The 26,181-nt window shown below is 45.2% G+C and overlaps 1 protein-coding gene across 1 annotated transcript in view; it reads right to left on the bottom strand.

Annotated features, from left to right (window-relative positions):
- Nucleotides 1-26,181, bottom strand: part of LOC310831432 (uncharacterized protein) — a 34,580-nt gene that overhangs the window by 2,596 nt on the left and 5,803 nt on the right. Inside the window, exons 6-32 of the mRNA XM_083711961.1 lie at nt 25,988-26,036; nt 25,075-25,233; nt 24,681-24,895; nt 24,068-24,171; nt 21,758-21,888; nt 20,844-20,990; nt 19,353-19,543; nt 17,707-17,789; nt 17,140-17,276; nt 16,337-16,461; nt 15,558-15,693; nt 13,552-13,770; nt 12,943-13,113; nt 11,869-12,015; nt 11,688-11,737; nt 10,601-10,721; nt 9,656-9,741; nt 8,664-8,790; nt 7,992-8,182; nt 7,343-7,433; nt 7,076-7,217; nt 5,813-5,997; nt 5,333-5,488; nt 3,977-4,110; nt 3,174-3,304; nt 2,790-2,884; nt 393-1,950 (exon numbers count right to left, since the gene is read on the bottom strand). Coding sequence (XP_083568087.1) covers nt 393-1,950; nt 2,790-2,884; nt 3,174-3,304; nt 3,977-4,110; nt 5,333-5,488; nt 5,813-5,997; nt 7,076-7,217; nt 7,343-7,433; nt 7,992-8,182; nt 8,664-8,790; nt 9,656-9,741; nt 10,601-10,721; nt 11,688-11,737; nt 11,869-12,015; nt 12,943-13,113; nt 13,552-13,770; nt 15,558-15,693; nt 16,337-16,461; nt 17,140-17,276; nt 17,707-17,789; nt 19,353-19,543; nt 20,844-20,990; nt 21,758-21,888; nt 24,068-24,171; nt 24,681-24,895; nt 25,075-25,233; nt 25,988-26,036 — 5,081 coding nt within the window. The remainder of the gene's footprint in view (nt 1-392; nt 1,951-2,789; nt 2,885-3,173; nt 3,305-3,976; nt 4,111-5,332; nt 5,489-5,812; nt 5,998-7,075; nt 7,218-7,342; nt 7,434-7,991; nt 8,183-8,663; nt 8,791-9,655; nt 9,742-10,600; nt 10,722-11,687; nt 11,738-11,868; nt 12,016-12,942; nt 13,114-13,551; nt 13,771-15,557; nt 15,694-16,336; nt 16,462-17,139; nt 17,277-17,706; nt 17,790-19,352; nt 19,544-20,843; nt 20,991-21,757; nt 21,889-24,067; nt 24,172-24,680; nt 24,896-25,074; nt 25,234-25,987; nt 26,037-26,181) is intronic.

Genomic DNA, 26,181 nt, shown 5'->3' with positions numbered 1-26,181 from the left:
CCCTCCCCTGCTAATATGCCTGGTGTTGTTAAGTAAGTCTGTTCAGCCACAGCCTTTTCAGTGGAAGGAAAGCTGCCTTGCACCACATCAGACCATCCAGCTCAGTATTGCCTACACTGATTGGCAGCGGCATTCCAGAGTGTTAGGCATTGGACATACTGAGCTCTAACTGGAGATTCCGGGAATTGAACCAGGGACTTTCTGCATACAAAGCAGATGCTCTACCACTGAGCCATGGCCCTTCCTCATAATTTAGAACATTGTTTCCCCCTGATAAGTCAGTCTAGTCCCTTCACAGAGGTCATTCCACCATGAAGGTGCTATTAAGGTAGAGATTCCCTGCCCTTAGACATGATAGATATTTAGCAGATATTTAAGTCATAGGCACTTACCACTTAGCGGCTGAAGATTGATGTAGCCATTGGGTGTTGGCTGCAATGGTGGTTTCGTTCTCAAAGGTGTTCTGCTGGTGGCTCTCTTTGTGGTTTGAGGTGAGATGGGCCCTAGTGAGACTCCTGTCTTAGGGGATGTTTCTGGGACATGAACGGTAGTCTTGCTTGAAGCAGTTGACATCGTTTCCTTCATTTTTGTGGCAGCACTGAGAGGTGCTGGGGTTGTGGCATTTGGCATGGGCTTAGGTGGTGCTAAAGGCCTTTCAGAAGATGTAGCAGTCATGCCAGGCATAGCGGAAGTTCCATTGCTGGTGCCAACTGTGGTTGCATTTGCACTATGAGTGTGGTTTGTGCTGATGGCAGGTGTGTAGGAAACAGTTGCACTGATGACAGTAGTGACATTGGTGACAGAGGTAAGGAGACCTGTATCGTTGATTGTGGTGGTGTCAGAGGCTGGTGTGGTGTTGGTGGCGGCAGTCAGATTGGTCTCCATTGCAGTAGTAGGGAGACTTGTATCATTGATCGTGGTGGAGTTGGAGACTGGTGTGGTGTTGGTGGCAGCAGTCAGATTGGTTTCCATTGCAGTGGTAGGGAGATTTGTATCGTTGATTGTGGTGGTGTCAGAGGCTGGTGTGGTGTTGGTAGCGGCAGTCAGGTTGGTCTCCATTGCAGTGGTAGGGAGACTTGTATCATTGATCATGGTGGTGTCAGAGGCTGGTGTGGTGTTGGTGGAGGCAGTCAAGTTTGTGTCCACTGCAGTGGTAGGGAGACTTGTATCATTGATCGTGATGGAGTTGGAGGCTGGTGTGGTGTTGGCAGTCACGTTGATGCCTGTTGCAGAGGTAGGGTCAGGTATTCCACGGATAGTATCATTTGAGGCAGTTGTGACATTGGAGGAGGTAGCCATTATTTTGGTGGAAGCTGCAATGGTGGAGTCTATCGAGACTGTAGGAAAAGTTGTGCTATCAGTTCCAATGTCGCTGGAATCTGCTGAACTTCTGCCAGAGGTAATTGTGTTGACATCTCTTGCTGTGGGAGGGGTCGATGTTCCACTGATGGTATCATCTGAAGTAGCTGTGACACTGGATGAGATAGCTGGGACTTGGGTGGAGAAAGCAACTCTGGGATCTATGGCGACCCTTGTGTGGGTGATGTTGGTGGAGGCAAAAGAGGTTTCATTGGCCGCAGTGCTGGTTTCAAAGAGTGGTGTTGAAAGGGGTTGCATAGCAGCACTGCTGCTGGAGAACACTGCTGCATTGTCACCAGAGGTCACTGAGTCACTTGTGGCAAATGAGGTTGACCCCGTACTGGGAGCAGTAGGAGGATCAGCTGTTGGAGAGTCAATGGGTGTTGTAGACTCGGAGGCATCTGCTACTGTGATGCTGGTTGCTGTGGAGGACAGAGAGGTCATCCCTCCTCTCAGACCAATCTCAAGAGTGTCCAGCTCAGACTGAAAATGGCTCTTGATCCACAGGGCTACCGAAGGATCATTCTCAACTTCTTTCAAATCAGGCAAATTTACACCAAGCAACCCTTTCACATCCTGGACGCTCAGTTTCTGCAATACATTTGTGATACCTTTGCTCATTTGGGCAGGTCCCTGTGTTTTAATTATGATTTCCCCCCAGAAAATGACCTTTCTAGTCTGCTCTTGCTTCTCTCCACTTTAAAAGCATTAGAAATGCAACCCTGGGTCTACACTACAAGCCAGCATCAGTTCCAATACTCTTCAATTATTGTAGCATCTCCTATTACAGTTTGATGTGGGTGGCGTGAGAATGAGAATCCTCTGTTAGAGACCCTGCACCCCATATCATGGAATTATTCCTCACCCACCCCCTGCAGTGTCCCCTGAAAAGGATAAATAATGGTTCATTCTGCTTAATTGTCCATTTAAATGTGTTTGTGAGAGGGGGGGTTGGTTTGGTTTGTTTTTGTTTTTATTATGTATTTTGTGTTTTTATACTCTGAGTTCTTCAGATGAAGGACAGTACACAAATTTAATTAATTAATAAATAACACTGTAATGTTTTTAGGCTTGTAAGAGTCTAGCACAGCCTTCATCAACCTGGTGCCTTCCAGGTGTCTTGAGCTACAATTCCCATCAGCCCCAGCCAGGACAGCCTTGTTTTGGACTACAACTCCCATCAGTCCCCAGCCACCATGGCCATTTTAGACTACAATTCCCATCAGCTTGTGCTGGCTGGGGTTGATGGGGAGCTGTAGTTCTAAAACATCTAGAAGGCACCAGTATGGGGAAGGTTGGTCTGGCAGATAGTTCCACATTTTGGCTTAAACTTCCTAACTGATGGAATGGGTGGGAAATGTTGATGTGGCAAAGTCTTGCCCAAGGCTGCCTTTAGAATCCATACAGTTCAGCCAACTGCAGCAACTCACCTGTAGCTCTTCTGGCTTCAGATTAACAAATGTGGCAATATCCATCGCAACCTGAGATCCAGCCAGCCTTTTCAGGTCCTCAGCAGGAGCTCCACCTTAAAAGGGGGAAAGGAAAAGGAAATGGGAAACAGGGCAGCTCATATATTTAACAAGGTGGGATGGAAACCCCAAAACCACTTAAAAGAAGAAGCAGCTGCCTTTAAAATAAAAATGGGGCAATGTCTGAGAAAAACTGGGAATGCACCCATTTCAGAGAAAGGTAGTCCAGATTCTAAGAAATGTAAGAAAGCACTCCGTTAATTATGGAAGGGAAGGTTCATCTGGAAGCACCTTCATTGCCCATGGTGGAATGGAGGAAAGTTGCGGGAAAATTAAGGTACCCACCTAGATATGGCTGAATTAGGGGATAATATGCACTGGTTCCATTTTGGCTTGCAAAGGCCGTGCGTGCTTTCTCATAGAGGATGTCTTTCTTGCCTTGGGAACAGGAAGAAATATCTAACTTCTCAGCATGCCTGCACAAAGCAAAATACAGGGGGTGAGATTGGACAAAGCAACTGCTTAAAAGCTTCAATCGACTTGGAAGGCAACTTATCTGCTGACACAAAATAATAGCTGGTTCAAGGGACCTTGAAACCTTTGCCCATTTTCCTGGAGCAGCCCCTGTGTGCTTGCCTTGATGCTCAAACCACATGCCTGAGTAGAAGGGCTGGCAATTTGGGTCTCACCTATGAAGGTGGCACCCTGGGGTCTGGCAAGGTGCCATTTCCATTGGGAAGACCCACATTGTCAGCCCCTGGCCAGAACTTTGGATCGTTGAAACGCTGTCTCAGTCACACAGGAGTCTCTCTACTGAGAAAATCTCACATGGCTGGGATGGCATGAAATGGCTCCATAGGGGTGCATTTTATCACATAGTTGGCAGTGAGCTCAACAAGGGAACTGATGGAGAAGAAATTTGGTTTGGCATTTTAATGACAGTTCTGTCAGTGGCTGCTACCCATGATGGAGGTATGTTCTGCCTTCACGGTTGGAGGCAGAAAACCTTGCAAATGCCAATTGTTTGAAGTCATAGTTGTGGGGAATATGCTCGCCCAGGAAAAGAAATACCCTGGGCTCTGAGTAAGAACTTTCCATATCTGTTTCTAGCAGTAAAGCCCTCCACCCCACCCAAGGCAGCATCCTACCGAATTGCTTCTGGGTTTATTTGCTTCAGCTGATCTTCGTCCAAAAAGCAGAGGTATTTCCCCTCCAGCATGTCAAGTAATGGGCCCGTGAGGGTGCCCCCTTCTTCCATGTATCTTGACACCAGTCGCCTGAGCTGCAAGATGAAGAGTTCAGTTTCAGGACATGAACAGTGACACACTGGGTCACCTGTGGTGGCACATCTAGCTCTGACATCCAACAGTGCTGTAGGACTGCAACATAAAAAGCTTGCTCCAGCAGCTAGAGTAATTCCTTATGTATCTGCATCATCTAGGAACCAGTTTTGGCTGATGCCCATTGGGGCTGGTAGGATGCAAGGCAGGAGGCCATCAGTAGGTAGCGCCAGAGCCAATGACAGGCAGAGCTAACCAATTCTAGTTTTGTCCTTGGCTTCCTCTCTGCTGAGTTCTGCAAGTAGCAACTCTGAGGCTAAGGAGGGCAGAGGAGCCTGGCAGGCAGGCAGGGCCACCAACTCAAATGGTTGAAGGAAGGAAGGAAGGAAGGAAGGAAGGAAGGAAGGAAGGAAGGCAGGCAGGCAGGCAGGCAGGCAGGCAGGCAGTGGTTGGCTGAGAGCAGACTGAGTTTGGTGGCATTGAAACTATTTTGCTATTCCTTTAAGGTCGTGATGTGAACTGACAAGGTGAAAGACCTAAGATAAGGAGGTAGCTTTTTCTGTAACTCCCATTGACTAGTATGAAAAGTAAAAGGAACTGGGCTTTCCTGCTTCATTCTTCCTTTCCTTCCCTGAATGTAAAAGCAGAGTTTAGTTTGTTATGAACAAAGCTTATCAGTTAATAAGAGAAGTCTGTGTTTAAAAAGTAATGCTCCTTAGAATCATCATTTCTGCAAAGAAGACCTTAGTGTTGCAATAGCTAGAGCAATACCCCCCCCCCACTGGATACACTGCAGGGACACTATGTTCTTTCCTTCTGCACAGATATTTTAAGGATTTCTTTAAAATTCACATGGGAATGGGATGGAGAAAGACCCTAGCTAAGTGGCAGAGCATCTGACTTGCAAGCAGAAGGTCCCAGGTTTAATCCCTGGCATCTCCAGCTAGGGCTGGGAATGCCCCCTGCCTGAAAGTCCAGAGACCTGCTGCCAGTCCGTGTAGGCAGTACAGAGATAGGTGGACCAATGTCCCTATGTTCCTGTGATGGGACAGACCTAGTGGCATGCAGATTTGGGAGCTATTCTGGGGAAGGTTGCCTTTTATTGTTACCGTAGTCATACAGTTTTACCTGTAATGAAAACTGATAAAAATGAATTCATTTTTAAAAGAATCTGGACTGACTGGACTTTAATGAGTTCACCCATCCCCCATTTATATATGTTACCTGAGCCATCTCCCAGGCCCCATTATTTCGGCTGAGCAAAGCGGCAAGTGTGTCACTGGAGGTGATATTCCACCTGCCAATCTCATCTGCGCTGTACAGGCGTGAAAGGAAGCCAAGAAGCTTCAGGTGGTCCTCTGGAATCCCATTGGGGTAGATCTAATAAAGAGGGTAGGAAGTTCATTAGTTGTGGAACGAGCAACCTTGTTTGCTAGAAAACCCATCACCCTTGGCCAACATCAGTAAGGCAAAGGCTGCAGACATTTCTGTGGCAGCCAATCAGCGATATGCACAGCCAGCTTCTTCTGCTTCAAATTTGCACAGCCAGCTGTTTCTGAGCTCCTCCTTGCATAGGAAAAAGGTACATTTGGATCAACTGTAGTGAGGGCACCACAACCAGAGCAACCTGGCTGCCCTAAAATTGCCACAGCATCATTGAGCAAAGGCTGCAATGCACAGATACATCAATGGCCCTTCAGTTACCTCGTCCAGCTTCCTTTTAATTACTGTCAAGTAGTCGTTCGGAAGCGGCTGCTCAAGCAGTGGGACCAAGTTGGCTTTCAAAACCTCATTGCTCAGGCAGGCATCAAACTGCTGGGCGCTGTCATAGTGGACGATGAAGAGCGGGTCTTCCAGTGAGCTGGTTGTGACTGGAGTGGACCGGCAAGCTGTTGGCAGAATTTCACAGGCAGGGAATGACCTTGCAAACTTGGCAATTATGGGAAACCATCACCCGTCTTTTTGGCTTCCCCCCCTCCCTCTCTCCATCAATAGTCAAGAAAGCCTGTGACTTTTAATACAAATTGTTACCATGCACCAAACATACAACTTTAAAACAATTGCCACATAAACCAAATGTCTTAACCTAGGGCTGTCATACAACATAGAGCTTCTCTTCCACAGTCAGACATTTTTCAACCTCAGAATGTGGAGACTGTGGGGTATTTAGGATATATGGTTTATTGACACATATAGACAGCCTGAGACTATGATGGAGGGGCTCACAGCATTAACACCCCAAGAGGGTCTTGTTTCTCCCATAGCCACAGCCTTGGATCCAACAGAAATTAGGCATGGTTCTGTCTCTCAGGGGACGTGGGCGGCGCTGTGGGTTAAACCACAGAGCCTAGGGCTTGCCAATCAGAAGGTCGGCGGTTCGAATCCCCGCAACAGGGTGAGCTCCTGTTGCTCGGTCTCTGCTCCTGCCAACCTAGCAATTCAAAAGCACGTCAAAGTGCAAGTAGATAAACAGGTACCGCTCCGGCGGGAAGGTAAACGGCGTTTCCGTGCACTGTTCTGGTTCGCCAGAAGCAGCTTAGTCATGCTGGCCACATGACCCGGACGCTGTACGCTGGCTCCCTCGGCCAATAAAGTGAGATGAGCGCCGCAACCCCAGAGTTGGCCACGACTGGACCTAATGATCTGGGGTCCTTTTACCTTTATCTGTCTCTCAGCTGCCCAATCTACTTCCTGCTTCTAACTTCTCCCTCACATACCTCAACTCTGGCCGTTGTCTTTCTAAATGACTTTGGCACTGAGCCATTTCCTTTGTTACCTTAGTGACTCATACCATCACCTCACCAGGAAACCAGCCTGGCTATTCCAGGAACTGATTTCATGCTGGATCCAGGAGTTAGAGAGGGGCTCAGGCATATAACCTATGTACCTCCAATCTCACAATGAGATAGAGATATATAGATATGCACAATAAACGAGCTTCTTCTTTTCTCTCTTTCTCTCTCTTACTTTCTGGTGCTCGTCTAGTCCGAGGAGGGGAAGCAGATTTCGATCCAAGCGACTTTAAGAACAGGATTGTTTTCGCTTTCTGTGAAGCACTTTGGCTGTCAAACAGATCTGCCACCTTCCTGAAGAAGATCAGTCTCTCTTCCTGTGTAAAAAAAAAAAAAAAGGAGATCCACCCGAATCTGTACATCAATGGCAAATCTTAAGGAATTACGGGGGGGGGGGTACAACAACAACATGTGAAGCCTGGGACTCTTCTGCTCCCCCTACCTTGTTAATGGCGTCCCATGTGGTACGGTTTATATACAAAGCAAGGGGCCCGAGATCTTCCAGGGTTCCATCATCCCAAGATGCAGGTGCCCTGTGTCACATGGAGACATACAATCCTCAGTTGCTTTATGGAATCCTTGGACCAACCTGCCACCCTCTAGTTGTTTTCGGACTACAACTCCCAGAAGGCAACAGTCAGCACAGCACAATCAGAGATAGCCTTCACCAACCTAGATGGACCCACCTCTTTTGCTGAACTGATATGCTAGAGTGAAAAACAACTCCCAGATAAGGTGCAGGGAGGGCTCTTTGGGTATAGTCAAAATAATAAAGAAGAAAATATGGGTTGAGTCAATGCTTTCAAGGACTATGGTTGGCTGAAGAGTTGGCTGAAGTGTTCGGGTGGCAGAAGATGGTTGGCTGGAAGATGATACAGCCAATATGGTACATTTTTCCTATATAGGGCATGTGCAAATGGAATGCTCCGACAGGCTCTTTTGGACTCTGTCCTGTGATACATTACTGAATAAAGCCTGACTAACTGGGTATTTCATGTGAGCCTCCATACTGAACCCCCAAAGATAATTTATCCCACATCACATGCAAAACAAACATAAACCAGAAAGGTTTGTCTGTCCCTGTTGCTCACCCTTGCGAAGTCTTCCCACTGCTCAGAAGCACATTTAAGGCAATCCTCTGGGCAGCTGTGAGATCAGGACACAGTTTCAGGTTCTCCAGGACCGTCGGGTCAGAGTCCAAAATGGTGGCTGCATCCATGTCACACACGAGGGCTCCAAGCTTCCGCAGCTGCTCTTTGCTGAGCGAGGTATTCGCCACTCTCTGGTGAAATATTTAATATTAGGACCAAAGAAGGAACAAGCCCATTTTGCTCTTACAGTTGCTAGTGTTCGTTCCAGCAATGGTAGAACCAGGGGCAGCCACCCATGAGGCCAGGATCCACAGGGGCAGCAGATCCCAATGTAGATCTTTATTTCCCCCGCTTCTTGCTGATGTAGATCTTCCCTCGCCCATTCTTCCCTGGCAGGGAGGGGGATGCCATGCTGGGGTCTCCCTCAGGTGCCAAAATGTCTTGGGTCAGCATCCCTTCTTATTTGGTTATGGGGAGGTTAGATGATATTGCATTAAATCAAGTGTTATCCTGTGTGTTTCTCAACCACCTTCTCCATCACTTTCATTCTGGCCACCTGAATTTGCCAGCATGTGTTTGACTCCCACTTGAAAATAGGGACAGCCTGAAAGTGGTCCCCCTCCCCCCCCCGCCCCCCACAAGGCCTTTGCATAAGGAAAGAGCATCACTCACAAAGCAACTCAATGCATTCTCCAAGAGTTTGTTCCTTTGGGTTGATCCGTTGGCCAGCAGAGTTAGATTCCCTTGGGAAGCCAGGGTGTAAAAAGCTTCACAGTTCTGATGATTTATTTTGTTGAGACTGGAAGATACGTGAATCTTCATTATTTGAGAGGCAGAGCAGGAGTGCAGGAAAGGTTTGGTACTACAGACGCTTCCACTCCTCCATATCCAGCTTTTAACTACAGTCATACCTTGGCTGTCGAAAGCCTTGGTACTTGTCTGTTTTGGCCCCCAAACACCACAAACCCGAAATGAGTGTTCCAGTTTGCAATCGTTCTTTGGAACCCGAACGTCTGACATGGCTTCCGTGGCTTCCAATTGGCTGCAGGAGCTTCCTGCAGCCAATCGGAAGCCATGCCTTGGTTTCAAAATATTTTGGAAGTCAAACGGACTTCCAGAATGGATTCTGTTCAACTTCCGATGTAAGTTCTAAAATGATAACCTAAATGTTATTTTTCATCTTTGTGTTCTTTGGGGTAGGGAAGGAGAGTCCTATAATGTTAAAATTGGCATACAGGAGGAGTAATAACATAAGAAGAGCTTGCTGGATCCGGCCAATGGCCTATGTAGTCCGGCATCCTGTCTCACAGTGGCCAACTAGATGCCCAAGTGGGAAACCCGCAAATAGGATTCAAGCACAAGGGCTACTCTTCCCTCCCTCCTGTGGTTTCTAGCAACTGGTGTTGAGTGATAGGTCTGGAGAATGAGCACAACCACCTAATACATTTAAAGCACATGTGCTGCTCTAAAGAATTCCAGGAAGTGTTGTTTGTCAAGGCTGCTGGGAATCGTAGCTTTGTGAGAGGTGAATTGAAGTTCTTTGGAGAAAGCCATATGCTTTTGATGTGCTTTCAACATTTGGTGAGAGAGCTAAACAAAGCAAAACAAAGTTCCTGACCCTTGACTTAATTCCTCAGAGAAGACAATTCCTCAGAGCTACTCACGGGAAGAAAAGCAGCACATCGGGTGGGTAACTGGTGAAATTTGCTGCCTGGTTGTTTCTGGAGAGAAGTTTTGCCATGCAGGAGAGCTGATGGGAAGAGAGCCAGAATTACTCCCCTTACATCCTTCATGAAATAAAAGCTGGATCTCACCTCCCTATCCATTCTCTGATCGGTGCAACATCAAGCTTGAAAAAGCAAACTGGGTGTCTGGGTGTGCACTTTCACTCTTTCTGAATCTCGCAGGGAGGGCTGATCTGAGGGAGAGAAGTCACCCAGTGGGGGGTGTCACCTGTTCTACTACACTCTCTCAAAAATTCAAATGTACCCACAGGCCTATAAGGCTGGTAAGTATAAGGCGGCACCATTTTCTATAGCCTTCTTTTCACCCCGTGCAGCACTGCTTCCATTCTACTGCAGTTCGTATTCCGCCCAAAACTATGTTTTTCATCTTGCTGTCACCTGTGATGAAATTATGTAACTTAGGTAATTCATTGTGTTGTCGTTATGATATCCCGCCCCATTCATTCCAATGCAAAGGAAACACAATGCAAATGCAGAGGACGTAAGTGTGTGTTGTTTGAAAAATAGAAGCAACAACCACAGTGAACACCAATCGTATTTGCTGGATTGATTTTGGTTCTGGGCATAGGATGCATATACGAGCATCAGTAATTTCCACTCCTATTTCAGTCTTGGGAGGAATTCTCTGACTTCACTACTGGTGACCCCTGTCTTACAGGTACAAGAGAGCTCTCCTGGCCTTCTTTGCACAGGACCCCAAATTCAGAAGCAGCCAAGAAAGCACCCTAGCATGCTAATGCAGCTTGGCACTCCTTTGGCCCCTGTTTCATACCAGCACCATCCTGCCTGAATCCTATGATTATGGGGAAGTGAGGGCAAGAGTCCTCAAACCAGCCCCATTTGCATCCCATCTGCATCTCTCACCTGTTCCTCACTCAGGTTGGCATTTTTAATCTTCACTTCTTGGACCAAAGAGTGCAGCTGTGCGGGTGTCAGTTTGGTGGCAACATTGCATTGGAAGCCTTGCAGGATGAATGCAGAAAGCCTAGAAGCCACAGAGGTGAATTAGTCTTTCACTGCCAATTTGCTACCAAGCCAAGTTCAAGATGTTACTGTTAGCATATAAAACCCTTATCAATTTGGGATCAGTTAACCTATGAGGTCGCCATACCCCATATCTGTCCACTCAACCGCTTTGATCGGTGGAATTGGCACTTCTACAGGTGCCACATAACACCCATTCCACATTTGGAAGAACGCCATCTTTTAGTGTGGCAGATTCTACACTTCGGAACTCCATGCCTATTGATATCAGGCAGGCGCCTCTGCTGTACACTTTTTGGCACCTGCTAAAAATATTCTTGTTTAGACATGCCCAGGTGCTTAGAAAGCCAATGAAAGTTTTAATCTGTTTTTAATCTATTCTTATTTTAACATTTTGAACGTCTTAAAATTCTGGTATTAATTTTTCTTATTGATAATTTTATCATTTTACCTTTTTTGGCAAACCACTTTGAGGTTTTGTACTTTTTTCACCATCAACCGCTGTATAAATTTTAAAACTCAACCATATTTCACTAGGTGCCTTTATTATATATATATATATATATATATATATATATATATATATTAGGCGCCAGGAGAAAACAATTCTCTATAACCAGGCCTTGGGCTGATTAAACAATCTATGGCTTTTTAAATGTGTTTGTGGGAAGAGGAGGGTAATTGGTTTGCTTTTTGCTTTCTCGTAATGTATTTTGTGTTCTCATTTTTATGTTGTGAACCTCCCTGTGATCTTCAGATGAAGGGCCGTATACAAATCAAATAAATAATGATGCTGAAAATGAAAATGTCTAGTATGGAGAATTAAATCAAATTCGATTAAGCCAGGGAGAGGGCATCAAATCCATGGAGCCAATGGAAAGGTTGTCAAATGCTGGACAATTGTTTTTTAAGATAATTCTGGCTAGGGGTCTCCCCACTCCTGCACCACTGTGGGCCCACAACTCACTCTGTGTAATTATCCGTGCTGGACAGCACATCTCCAAACAGAACAGATGCCTAGAACAAAGAGAGGGGTCAATTCAGTAGCAAGGAAGAAGCAAGATGGCGGAGCAGGCCTGTCCAGGCTCAAATTGCCATGCACCACCTCCAAGGCAAACAGGGTTCAAGAGAAAAACCAGAGTCGTTACCTGCTGTGGGGACCATTGTTTCTCGTTGATTTTGTGGAGATTTGGGATCTTGCCTCGAATCACCAGTAGCGAATTTGGGACTTGGTCCACTAAATCATCTGGGACGTTATTCAGAATGTCACTGAGGGAGGACGAGTTTGAGAGGATCTACAAGGTTGAGGGAAAGGTCATAGAACCAAATCAGAGTTCCCCAATATGGCTTTGCCCCATTCTAGTGCCCTTCAAATGTTTTGGACTACAAGTCCCATAAGTCTCAGCAAGCACAGGGGCTGATGGGAGATAAAGTCAAAATGGATTTGCTAATGATAGCTGTAGTCCAAAATGGTCATGGGGGTGGGGGCTAAGGGGAATTGTAGTCCAAAACATATGGCGAGCAAGAGGTTGGGGAAGGATTATCTGATACAGGGGTTGTCAACCTGGTCCCTACCGCACACTAGTGGGTGTTTCAGGATTCGGGGTGGGCAGTAGGGGGTTCTACGGCACAAGCTGAACCCTCCTTCCATCTAGCACTGGTGGGCAGTAAGGAAATTTTACCATGAAGGAAGATGCATTAGTGGGTGGTAGGTATAAAAAGGTTGACTACCCCATATCTAATGATATGAGCATTATCGCTCTGCCCCAAATAACTGAATAGCTTCCTACTGCAGCCTGCTATTTTATCTACCGGTAGGCTTATGCAAAACAAGGAATTTGGTCAAAGGTATGGGCTTCTGAAGCCTGAGAACCCCAGCTGTCATTTAAAGCAGAGCACAAGTTTCTAGTCCTTGTGACTTTGAAGAAATGTTTGCGTCTTGCTGGATGAAATCTCATTGAGGGAAAGAGCGGGCTTCCAGTTATTGGGCCTACTAGATTGCAAGGCTCTACAAAAAAACCTTTCTATGCCCCACAGCTAGCAGAAACGTTAAAAACGGTACTAATCTTTAGATTTCCCTGATCTGCAAAGTATATTCAGATGGATACATTTTATTTCTTTTCTGGCTTTTGTAAAACTGAAAGTAACCAACCCCTAAGCTAAGACACTTCCAAAAAAAAAAAAATTACAAAGGTTGTTCTTGTGCCCTTAAGCCCATTTACCTTGCCAACAAAGGCCTTCCTTAAGTGTTCGGAGCCTTGCCTGAGAGCACTCAAGAAGGCGGTATTCTTTGCCAGCTGAATTGCCAAATCTGCTGAGATTGAGTCAAAGCTGCTGCTGGGCAACCCTTGTGCCAGGGTGCCAAGTCTCTCAAACTTCTCAGCGGTATCCAGCTGCAGTAAGAAGGAAAGAGGAGGAAGGTCAGAGCTTCAGAGAGGGTCGCACTGTCCTGCAATGTCAGTTCCCAGGTTTCAGGGGTCACTGTGCAAGATGATGCCCTTCTTAACACCAACAACTTGCCACACCCCTCTGAGCCCAAACTGCACCACTGCCCACAGCTGCTATGCCTTCACTTTGGGGTAAGGCAGTAGCTCAGCAGTAAGGTACCTGAGCTGCATGCAGAATGTCCTGGGTTCAACCCCTGACATCTACAAGTAGGGCTGGGAATGTCCCTTGTCCATGAGAACAGGATGCCTGATTCAATGGGTCTTTGGCTGTCCAGAACTGGAAAGAGGCAGGCGGACTCTTTCCCCCTTCGACTGGCCTAGTATGGTGATATTTGCAGCTCTTTCTAAACGTCAACCACTAGAGACGGGAGTCAGATTGCTTACCATGAAGTCGCTGCGTAGGATCTTGTTCACCAGCCCTTGGGACTGTCCCCTGTTCCAGCCATTGACCTGCCCAAGCGATTCCAAGACCTGGGGGTCCACCAGATCTTGCGGTGTCAGATTTGAAATCTGACCAGTGGTCAGCCCCATGGCCTGCTGCCCCAAGGCCACCAGAGTCTGCCTGTCAAATGTTGTGACTTGTGCAACAAGACTCGTAGCAAGCTGGGAAAGGGAGACAAATATAATTAAGGATTGGGAACTTCTTGAATGCAAAATGCATTCAGGGAAAAGTCCATGCAAATGAAGCCACTGTTTTGGTTTTTCCAACATGAAAATTTTCAGATTCAGTGTCTGCAGACATGATCCTGAGACAGGTGTGTTCAGATCCTGACTCAGCCTTTGATTCAGTGGTTAATCTTGTCCAAGACTCTCTGATTCTCAGCCTTAGTTTTCCTATCTGTTAAATTGAAATGACAGTGATGCCTCTTGTTTTTTGCATAATTAAGTTCTACATGGCATAATGTTACCAAGATTCCATGCTTTAATGCATTTACAGGCACACAGCATAGAATCACATGGATCACAGTAGAATCATTGTAAATGTAATGCTATCCCACAAATAATCCTAGGAATAGTTGCTGAGCATTCTCTTTTCCCTTCAAATAACTGCTAATTCCAGGATTTGCTTGGCAAAAGCCATTATTATTAATCCAGTTTAAGTCTACTGTCTAGCTATCATAGCATCAGTTACCTGTATTGTGAAGTTAAAGAAAGCAATGCACCTTTTGTTGCTCTGGTTCTTGGGTTCCAGAATACCAGTTACTAAATCTGACTTTGGAATGGGAAGTGTGACCTCTCCCACCATAATATGTGATGCGTAGGAGAGAGTCATGGCTTGGGATAGGACCATGAAAGTCAGCACATCACCCTCTTCCAAGCCCAGAAATGAATACATATAATTTAAAAGTATTTGGGGAAGGAAACCTTTGGGATGTTTAGTCTCCAAATCCATCTGGTGCTCTTTGTACCAAGAATCCCCACCTTCATGTCTATGATGACACAATCCTAAGCACATTTACTCAGAAATATATCTTGATGTGTTGAGTAAGGTTTACTCTCTTACAAGTTTACAGCACTAAGACTGCATTTACATAGGGGACGCGGGTGGCACTGTGGGTTAAACCACAGAGCCTAGGACTTGCCGATCAGAAGGTTGGTGGTTCGAATCCCCGCAACGGGGTGAGCTCCCATTACTCAGTCCCTGCTCCTGCCCACCTAGCAGTTCGGAAGCACGTCAAAGTGCAAGTAGATAAATAGGCGGGAAGGTAAACGGTGTTTCCGTGCACTGCTCTGGTTCGCCAGAAGCGGCTTAGTCATGCTGGCCACATGACCCGGAAGCTGTACGCCGGCGCCCTCGGCCAAGAAAGCGAGATGAGTGCCGCAACCCCAGAGTCGTCCGCAACTGGACCTAATGGTCAGGGGTCCCTTTACCTTTACCTTTATTACATTTCCCATTTCCCTTACTGATAATTTCCCCATTATAGTTGAGCTTTCATGCAATGTAAAAGCCACTTCTGTAAAACTAGCAAAATATAGTGCACATTTAGCACTCATTTCTGCGTTAATTGCTTCCCCCAAAAAACCCTGTTTGCAGCCCCCCTTGACCCTGAAAACCATGGGAGCACAGTGATGGAATCTGGGGTGGTATACTAGCATACGGTTCTTTCCTGCCATTTTCATGGGGGAATAGATGCAATATGCTGTCCAATAACGTTTGTTGTTATGGCACATCACGCCCACTGACGTGAATGAAATTTAGTATGACATGCAGATACATCAATGAAAAGGGCACAGTTCCAAAACACAGCTGTCACGGCAGTGCTCCAGGACTGTGAGAAAACGGGACAGAAATGCTAGCATTATAATCAGGAAAACTAACAGAATATTCCCCATGTCTGAATGCATCCTAAACGTGCAAAGTGCAATCACAAAATTCGGAGGGATCTCACCTGGCGGTCAGATGCTGATGGCAGAGAGGAGTTGCAGTAGCGATTGACCTGTGCAATGAGGTTCAGGGCCTTGTCAGAGCTGAGGCTGGAGATTTGGGTTGAATGTCTAGCAAAGCAAATAAGCTGGTCTGGAAGACTTGGGAGGAAAGTGGGTGGTGTGTTAGTTCCTTGCTTCTTCACACATGATATTTTGGTGACTTATTATATTGAGTCAGAGCCCTTTGCTAACTCGTTGAGAACAAGATGCACCAATGCTGCCAATCCAGTTGAGACAGAACAGAAGATTCTCAAAATCAACCAGAGCTTAATGTGCTATAGCAACAGGGTTTTTATCAGCCTGAGCAGATGTTCTAAGTGCATATAGTGAATGTGCATGGGAAAGGGCAGACGCCATCGATTTATTATGGTTCACATTTTTATGCCAATTTGCCCTGAATGCAAGCAATTTCCCCTCATATAACACATCTTTGTATGTTGTTGTTGTTTTTTTAGTAAAAGGCATGTTTTTATGCAGCCTTTATCTATAATATGTATTTTTGTACATATGATTTGGTTTGAGAACTATATTGAAAAGTTTGGAAATGAGCAAATTTTGAAGGATGGCTGTGTTTCATTTCGCATACTTTTTCAGGAAGCGCAAATTTGGGTACATTCACCTCTGATTGCAAACTGAACTGAATTTCTTCCCCATGCCTAGAGGTGGTCCAAAACATTTGGAGGGCCCCGGATTGGCCAACAGCTCTTTTAGCCACTTCATAAACGGTCGCGTCCACACCTACCTGTCAAGATTGAAATCTGAATCGACGGCAAAGAGGGCCTCAGCATACATCTCTGCCAAGTCTTTACGGAGCCTGTTCCTATTGATGAGCACCAGGTTGTCTGGGTTGAAGGCAATATCTTGGAACTAGGAAAAGACACAGCCATGTAAGTGCTTGCTGGGGGAAATGCAATGCAAAGTGGGATGCATAATCAATTATGTACCATTTGTGAACTGAAAGCAGCAACAGCTGCAAATGTCAACCATATTCCCTGGATTGATTTCCATTCCAGACATGGGAGGAATGAACAAACATTGGCAATTTCCACTCCCCTTCCTGTTAGAATTCTTTGACATCCCAACTCAGAACAGACCCATTGAAATGAATGGACCTAGGTTCACCACTAGGGTAGCGGGTGGTGCTGTGGGTTAAGCCACAGAGCCTAGGACTTGCCGATCAGAAGGTTGGCGGTTCGAATCCCTGTGACGGGGTGAGCTCCCGCTGCTCAGTCCCTGCTCCTGCCAACCTAGCAGTTCGAAAGCACGTCAAAGTGCAAGTAGATAAATAGGGTGGAGACCAAAGGTGGGCAAACTATCCAGAAGGAGCACAACATGTAACCACCAGAATTACTACCTCTCCCCTCCCCTAACACTCCATACACCCCAAGGTGCTGGTGGCATTATAGAAGCCAGTTTCAGAGCTCGATATTCTACTTCCAGTTTTCAGTGAATTTTCCATAATTTTCCATTGAGGACTTGATCAACACCACCACATTATCTTCAGATAATATCTGCACCGAAAGCAAATCCAGCAGAAATACTTACTATGGTTGCATTGTTGTTTGTGAGTAAACGCATGTCCCTGGCACTGCTGTAACGGATGTAATTCCCAAGATACGTGACAAGCCAATCTGATGTCTCTTTATCACTGGGATTGTAGCAGCGGGGCTTCACTTGGGCAGCTGCAACATAGATCAATGAAGGTTCTCAAAATGGAGCAAGGCCTCAAATATCTCATATATATACCAGGCCCTCTGCTAATCCCTGCTTTTTTGTATTTGATCACCTGACACCTGCAAGCCCCTCTGAGCAACTGGCTGCAATGCAACACAATGTTCTAACGTTTTCACTGCTTGAAGTAAAAATGCAAGCTATAGAATGGGGATAAGCTGTGAGGAAAGGTAAAGGTCCCTTTTGAAGAGGGAATGACAGGACAACTTGTACTCTGCTGACAAAATTAGAAGACACACAAGTCCATTTCAGAGGTTCTTTAACACGTGGAGGGGTGCAAACAAATCAGAATGGGTGCTCAGTAAAGAGCAGCCACAGTTCTATACTAGGTTGTGAAAGCAGCTTCATCTTTCTGTGGCTCCATCCTGGATATTGACTTACCTGCCAGGTAAGCTTTGATGGAATAGTACACTTCTTCCTCCTTATCTTGGGACATGTCTGTATTTTTGTTCAGCTTCTGCACACTGCAGACAGAAACAATGGAAGTTGAGGCAGACAAATAAAACTTTCTTGTTTCTTCACTTTGCAGTTCAGACCTATGAGTGGGGCGAATTGCCTTGTGTAGCTGCCAGGAGAAACCAAGAAGATCCATTGTTGAGAAGATCCATTTGAGGATGCCAAATTTAGGCCTCAATATTTGAAAGACTACCTCCTTCCCTACAGACTGTCTCAAAGGTCAGCAGAGGGGGCCCTCTTGGTAGTTCCATCTCCCCCCAGACATTTGGGAGAGAGGCAGGAGAGGGCATTCTCTGTGGCAGCCCCTAAGTTGTTGAATTCCCTCTTCAGAGATGTATCTGGCTTATTCACTATACAACTTTCAGCAAATGCTGAATATTCACCTCTTTACACCGGCCTTTGGCACCTGAGATGTGTTTTCGGGGCCCACCCTATTCCTGGGGTTGTAATCTGTTTTAACTGTTTTTAATTATGTTAAATTGACATAACCCACGCTGGAACCTGCTGGTGAAGGACAGGTAATAAATTCATTGTTATTGTTAATAATAGCATAAGCTCAACAGAAATATGTAATTTCATTTTGAATATATTCAGAACCAAGCCTTTGAACCTGGCTACAAAAGCCTGCCCCTCTTGCTCTGCCAACCTTCACTTTTTTAAAGTAAGATGCTTCAAGAATGTGAAGGCGAAGAACTCCAAAGCACTACGATACAATTCTCCTCTGCCTTCTTAACAGCCTTACACAACAGGTTAGGTGATAAGACTTGCCCACGCTGGAGTCAGTTTCACAGCTCAATGAAATCTGAATCTGTCTAAATGAATATTTACAATACCAGGGCTCAGTTACCAAAGTTTGGCTGTGTTTAGACTAATCTTGTGAAAAATATAAAGAATGTAAAGTGAAAAATTAAGGAAAACCTATAGGAAGGATATGAAGAACAGAGGTTATGGCGACTGAAGTATAAAAGACGTGTGGCGTAAACAGTGGAAGTCTTTTTAAAACATTTTAATTAAGGTTGATATCTTGCAAGATGGAAATATATAGCCGTATGCAAGCATAGATCTAGAACTGTTGTTTATGGCGAACACTTTTCTATTTTCTAAATTTCTATTTTAAATCTTTCCTCCTTCTTTATTCTTTTACTCCTTTTTTCTTTCTTCATTTATTTTTTCCCCTCCCCCTTTCTTTCTGAATATTGCTTTATAGATTTATAAATAATTATGTTTATGTGTATATGTATGAAACCTGTTCTGTATTTCCTTTCTTGTTTGATATTCTTTTATGTATTCAATAAAATTTAATAAATAAATAAAAAAGAAAGAAATCTGAACCTGAAACTCTCATGCACTAACTGCTATCCGTTATGACACAGAGACACCAGTGGCAGACCTTAGGCTCTCAAATTCCAGCGGTGCCCTGTGTGACACCAAAATCCACCCCCCGCCTCTTGTCTTCCATTCTGCATCATAGTTGTGGAGCCCCCTGTGAAGCCCTCAAGGCTCTATGCCCAGTGAGACCTCTCAATCCACCTCTACATACACATGCCCAAATCGGAAACAAGAACTCTTACATTTTACGGAACGACACACAGCTGGTATTCATGGTCTCACTTGCATTGAGCAGGTCACCATCGAGGAACATGAAGTAGGGAGCCAGGTGGCCACTGAGCCACATGTCCACTTCTCTGTCGTTGCTGCTGGAAACTACAGTCGGCCACACACCAGCCAAGAGAGCTGCCTTGGTGTCATTTGGAAGGATGCCCTGCCAAAGGAAGGCCACAAAAATAATTTGTGAGCGTTAGAAATCAGGTGATGCAAAGCCTGGATCTGCTAGAAAGTGAGAGGTAGGACATACAGGAGGGTGAACTTTCAAAAGCCACCTGAATGAGAAGAGTACATTCCGTTCCAATGTAACCCCAGTCTCACATTTTGGCATTAGCTTGATTTCATGAGCTTCAGAGCTTGTCCAAAGCTTGTCCAATAGTGTGGTTGAAACTTATAAGCAGTGTTATTTTCTTGAAAAAGAGATCCCAGAACTCACCATGAACACCTCCCTTGTTCTCTTATAATGGCAATGGCACCCACCTGAGAGGTGCCATTGAATGGTAAATGTCAGGCTCAGAATCATAAGAACATCAAAAGAGGCCAATGACCCATCTGGTCCAGCATCCTATCTTACAGTGGTCCTGCTGGAAACCAGCATCCAGGAGGCCCAAGAGCCCACCTTAAAACCATGGATACCTTTTGCAAGCCCCCAACATCTTCTGCTGCTCAGATCCATATTTGACCTCTCTCAGAGGAAATCCCATTTCCCAACACTCTTCTGCACCACCTGGGCACAACCCTCCTCTTCCTTTCTGTCTCCATAAACAGAAGCACTAAAGTTTTTGGGTGTTCTTAAAGGTAAAGGGACTCCTGACCATTAGGTCCAGTCATGGCCGACTCTGGGATTGCGGCACTCATCTCACTTTACTGGCCGAGGGAGCCGGCGTACAGCTTCCGGGTCATGTGGCCAGCAAGACTAAGCCACTTCTGGCGAACCAGAGCAGCACACGGAAACGCCATTTACCTTCCCGCTGGAGCGGTACCTATTTATCTACTTGCACTGTGACGTGCTTTCGAACTGCTAGGTGGGCAGGAGCAGGGACCGAGCAACGGGAGCTCACCCCGTCGTGGGGATTCGGACTGCCAACCTTCTGATCGGCAAGTCCTAGGCTCTGTGGTTTAACCCACAGCACCACCCACATCCTTTCTTGGGTGTTCTTATCCTACATAAAAGTAAAAACATTATGTCCAATCAGTTTTAAAATATGAGTGTTGCATTTTTCCTGTATGTTGCTATATCCCAGGTGTGGGGAATCTTTGGCCCTCCAGATGTTGATGAACTACAACTCCCATCAGCCCAAGCATGATTGTACAATGGGCAGGCATGATGAGAGTTGGAGTTCAGCAACATCTGGAGGGGCAAAGGTTCTCCACACCTGCTATATCTCCTCCTTTCTTCAGTGTGGATTTAAAAAAGAAAAGAAAAGAAACTATTTCTGTCATTTTCCCCCACTTACTGTAACATTTTTCTCGTTAAATTTATCAATAAAAGCTTCATTCTGCTTATAGTTCCGTAACACAGCAGTCAAGAAAGGCTTGTCATTGAGAAATCCCTCTCTGGCCAGTAAGTCAGCAAGAGCATCTGGAGAGACTGTGTTCACAATCTGAAAACAAAAGCATAAAAAAACCAGCATTATAATTTGAAAGAACAATAGGCTTGGGTTATAAAAATGCAATTTAAAAAGAGGCTGGTTATTATACAAAAATTAATTATTTGTACAATGATTCTGTGCTGCAGTTGAGCAGGCTACAAAAACATTTATGCAGACCTTCAGAGTAAATCTTTCATTTGGTGCTATTTAAACAGTGGTTTTGGCTCATGAGCCTTGGGGAGCCACAAGCTGTACAGACCAAACGATGTGGAGGGGAAGGGAAACTTTATCATCCTAAGGGCCGCATTCCCTTCTGGGCAACCTTCTGAGGGCCATGTGCCCATGGTGGGTGGGTCCAAAGGAAAAGTGGGTGGAGCAACAAAAGTTAAATTCAGCTTCTTACAGTAGGATGGTTTCTACACACAAACACACACACATCTCATTCGTGGTGCTGGCATCCTGACTATGAAATGCCTTTCCAAGGCAAAATAAGCAATATCCCTCCTTTCCTGCATTCAGAGAACATGTAAAGGCTTTTTATTTAAATAGCTATCATGGCTTTTGATTGATAGTTGTATGAAGTATTTACACTGCTGTTTTCAGCTCCTTTCTGCATCATGCTACAGTGTTGTTTAAAACTGCTTTTATGTTATTTTGATAATCATGAGCTGCCCTCGACTCCCTTAGCTTATAATGTGAAATAATAAATCATCGTAATGAATGAATAAATGCACCATCCTTCCATAAATGTTTTGACGGAACTGCAGCAGCAAAAGCACCTTTTGGAGGTCAGACGTGGGAATGAGGGTCTGCAGATCTCTCAGAGTCAGGAGGCTGGCAAAGCTCTGAAACATCTCATCTAAGAAGACGGAGAGGCTGGAGTTTGCAGAAAAACAGCGGAGAGAAGAGCCTAAGAATCCAAAGGACAGAAGGGGCAGGGAGAGAAAGAAGTGGATAAAAACAGTGAAATCTTTTAAATTTCATAACTTGGAGAACTGTAATGCCCCCTCCCCCCAAAGAAAAACCATTATCAGAAACATTTGTCACAACAATTTCACAACTGGTATTCAAATGCTATTTTTTAGCAATGAAGCTGAAGCTTTACAGTAGGTGAACATATCAGACGACACAGCGATTCTTCAAACAGCTCTTGTTTATTCACAGGCCAGAACAGAACTGAACTGAAGGGTTCAGCCAGCCCTTGTTATATAGAGCTCCACTAGAACGCAACAGTAACCATTTTCTGTAACTATCCAATCACTGAACGTCACTTTCGATCTCTTATTTGCATATGTGGACCTGAACTATCTACAGCATCTGGCCCAGGGTGAGAACTTCAGTACAAAACAATCAGAAACATTTGTCACAACAATTTCACAACTGATATTCAAATGCTATTTTTTAGCAATGAAGCTGAAGCTTTTCAGTAACATTAATAATTAGCACTGATGCAGAGCACTTCAATGGGGCAGAGCTTCTGCCTGGCCACGCAGTGAGTCCGTCTTTCCTGGTCCCAAGTTCAATCCCTGGCATCTCTAGGTAGGGCTGGGAGAGACCCCTGCCCTCAAACCTTGGAGAACCACTGCCCATCAGTGTAGACAAGACTGGGCTAGATGAACCAATGGTCTGACTCAGAATAAGGCAGCTTCCTATGTTCTGATGTTTCTTCCTATATTTTGCACATAGCAAGCCTTACAACAACCCTGTAAGGCAAAGTGGTATTATTATCACCCATATTTCAGATTGGGATGGGGGCTCAAGTTGCAGATGGCCTATAGCACCTACTCATCGCCGGAGACCTCAAAGACCACGCTCTTCCCCAACCATCATTGTCAAAAAATTGACACATTAATACAAAACCACATGCAGTTCATATATACAAACACACACACACCCCAAACATGCATGCATCTGCCTAGCAGCCTCAGGAAGCTCTGGCAGCACATTAACAGCTGTCTCATGCTCATAAACATTTTTTAATGATAGAATGATGGCTAGCTGACAAAAAAATGAGCAAGTCGATGCCTGCAGTTCAAATTCAATTCCTGAAGCTCTGCAAGTTAAAAGTGTCAAGAGGGGTCATCTCTGCACTCTCCTCGGGCTGGCCTTTGCCAACCTGATGCCCTCCAGATGTTTTTGACTAAAGTTTCCATCAGCCCCAGCTACCACAGCTATGTGGGTTGAGGATGATGGGAAACATGATCTTGAACAGGGGCTACTGTTTGATTTTGGATTGAAACAGAGGTTGACCAGTGACATTTGCTTCTTTCAGCCCTGTGATTTTGTGTCAATTTTGCTTTTCCCCAAATCAAATGGGTGGGAACCGCATGTGTTTTGGCTCTACAGTATATAAATTCAAGCCCTGGATTACTGGGCTGTTAGACAACGTTATAGAACAGGGGCAGCGAAACATGTGTCACTCCAGCTGTTGTTGGAACCCAACTCCCATCAGCCCCAGCCAGCATGAGTAATGGTCAAGAATTATGGGAGTTGTAGTCTAACAGCATTGGGAGACCTGCAGGTTCCCAGTCCCTGTAATAGTATGTTTGCCGCCCAGGCATGGGCCACTGATTAAGCTTTAAAAAACTGAATTGGAGTTAGGGGTGGCAGAGAAATTCAATTCAGTTCACATCTGAAAGCAGATCTATCAAATTTTAATTTTCTAAAACATAGCTGTCCTTTGAAATTTGCTCTTATCCAAATATTACAACACAGTTCTCCAACAAAATGTTTACAAACATGCATATATTACAGGGAAGTATGCATAAAAATGAATATATTAGTGAAGATAGCATACAAAAATGCATTATATTACGGAAAGCTGCTTGCAAAATATGTACACGAGTCAGAAGTACATGTAAAAATGTGTTTTGAGATAATTCACATTAAAATGTGGTGAATTTTCCCAAGGAGGGTTTTTTAAAAAACTAAATAAATCTCAATTTACTGGAAAATGTGGAGAATTGAATTTAAAACTGTAAAAACATGAGAAACTGAGGGAACTGAAATTCACAGAGTAATTGCAAAACATTTAAGAGTGGTCAGATTGGGTCCCTGAATTGCCAGAAACAGGGAGAATTGCCCCTTACCGTTAGAATTCATCCCTTTCAGGTAAGGAAGCTGGAAAGACTCAAAGACTTCCTCTTGGAGCTGAGAACTCATCTTGGTAAACTGTGCATTGAGACCTTTAACACTGGGAAGGAAAAGTATATTGTTGTGCGGATGGTGGATGGATTGGAGGGCAAAACAGAAGAGAAGGAAAAAGATTAGTCTTGTATATACATGTCAGGCTGCCCTTCCACAAAGGATGAGGCTATGGATTCAGGGTGGGAGAGTAGATTGCACTCAGGAGAACCAGTGGGGTTGGGGAAATCACATTTTCAAATGATTGCAGTTTTGAGTGCTGGGAGTATGGATCTAAAGGAAGCAGTAATTTCCATTCCATCCTATCTCCATCACAGTCAGAGCTGTTTCCATTCTGCTACAGTTCGGATTCTGCTAAAACCAACATGTTTTTGATGGGATTTGCTAGCATCCCTAGTTGGGGAAATATGGTTTATTGTCTTCAGAAGACGTTCCCTTTTAGCTGTGGTGCAGGCAGACATTTTCAACCCCTGGTGAAATTGAAGGACATTGAGCAATGAAAAGGTAGGGCAGAGAGACTCTTGGTCATAGTCACAGCAACATGAACACAACCCATACATTGCCTGGTACTGTTCGCATCCCATTGTCTCATTGTGAAGGCATTGGAGCATGTCGACAGAGATAGCCGAGATGAAAAGCCGAAGCCTCTTCTGGAACCAGGATGTCACAAAGGCTGTCTCATTGAAACGATCCTCGTTTCTCAGCTTCTCATCCCACAGAGCCCTCAGTATGATAGTTTTCCATTTTTGAGAGATCAGAGAAGAGTTCATGATCTGGAAAGCAAAAAGATGACTAGGGGAGTTTCTAGCTAGGAAACCGGAGTTCACAAAGGAGTGGAGAAAAAAAGGCAGGGAGTGGAGTCGTCATCATCATCATCATCATCATCATTTATTATTTATACCCCACCCATCTGGGCGGCTTCCAACAGAATTAACACTTTTTTTATATATACCTTGCGATCAAATGCCTCCAGTGCTTTCTCCAGCTCCTCCCCATCCACTTCACTGAAGAGCACCCTGACTATATCTAATGAAACATCACTCTTCTTCCTTAGCACAAGTTCCAAGGTGCCAGCGATGAAAGTGCTGTTCACTTCAGTCAGGTTCTGGAGCTGAGGAGAGAAATGGGGGAACCTTCGCTATATTGCCTCTTGTGTACAGGAAGACAGTGGAGGCCTATTTGTTAAAAGGAACAGAGCCCTGCTCCCACCCCACACCCCTGCAGAGGGACTAGCAGAACAAGGGCAGGGCTGGGTGGAAGGACGGCTCTGCCTCATCCAAACCCCCGCCAGCCCAACCAATTGGGGATTTTGGATTCCAGCCATTTCTTCTGATGGAAGTTAAGCTATGGAACTCGCTGCCACAGGAGGCAGTAGGGGTAGACAAAAGTCATGGAGGAGAGAGTTATCAGTTGCTTCTAGCCATAATGGCTATGGTTTGCCTCCAAAGTTGGAGGCAGCAATGCTTTTGAACTCCAGTTGGAGGAGAGCACAGGAGGGGAAACAGCTTGAAACTTGCTTGTGGGCTTCCCATGGAGGTTTCTGGTTGGCCCCTGTGAGAACAGGATGCTGGACTAGATGGGCCATTGGCCTGAACCAGCAGGCTGTTCTCATGTTCTTAGTATTCCTTCCAGCCTGCTAGGTAAAGCCCAGTTTGGCTTCTACCAATGTGTATGTGTGTGCGTATTTTGGGGGGAGGGTGTTGTTGTTGTTTTGCCTTGCACACCACCTACTCCTAGTGGGCTTGCCACAAACACAACAGTGGTGTGAATTGAGTACCACTCCCAGCGTTCATTCTGGCTCCCCTGAACATGAGCAGATCATTATTTGGCCCTGAAAATGTAGCACGGGGATTTAAACCACTTACATTGTCGCATACAATATGGGTGAGGTTTGGTGATGTTTTGACATCCATCCTGTGAACAAACAGAGGTGGGGGGGGGGGAGAGAGAAATGCACATAGGCTGAAAAGGTAACAATTCAAAGGAGGCTGCCTAAATTCCACTGGTGGATTAGGGTGAGCCAGTTTCTATAGCCTGCAGTACACAAGGGTGTGCCTGA

Source organism: Podarcis gaigeae (assembly GCF_964106915.1).
Source record: "Podarcis gaigeae genome assembly, chromosome: 14".
Lineage (NCBI taxonomy): Eukaryota > Metazoa > Chordata > Lepidosauria > Squamata > Lacertidae > Podarcis > Podarcis gaigeae.
The sequence above is the reverse complement of the archived record's forward strand: the minus strand, read 5'-3'. Positions and strand labels throughout refer to the sequence as shown.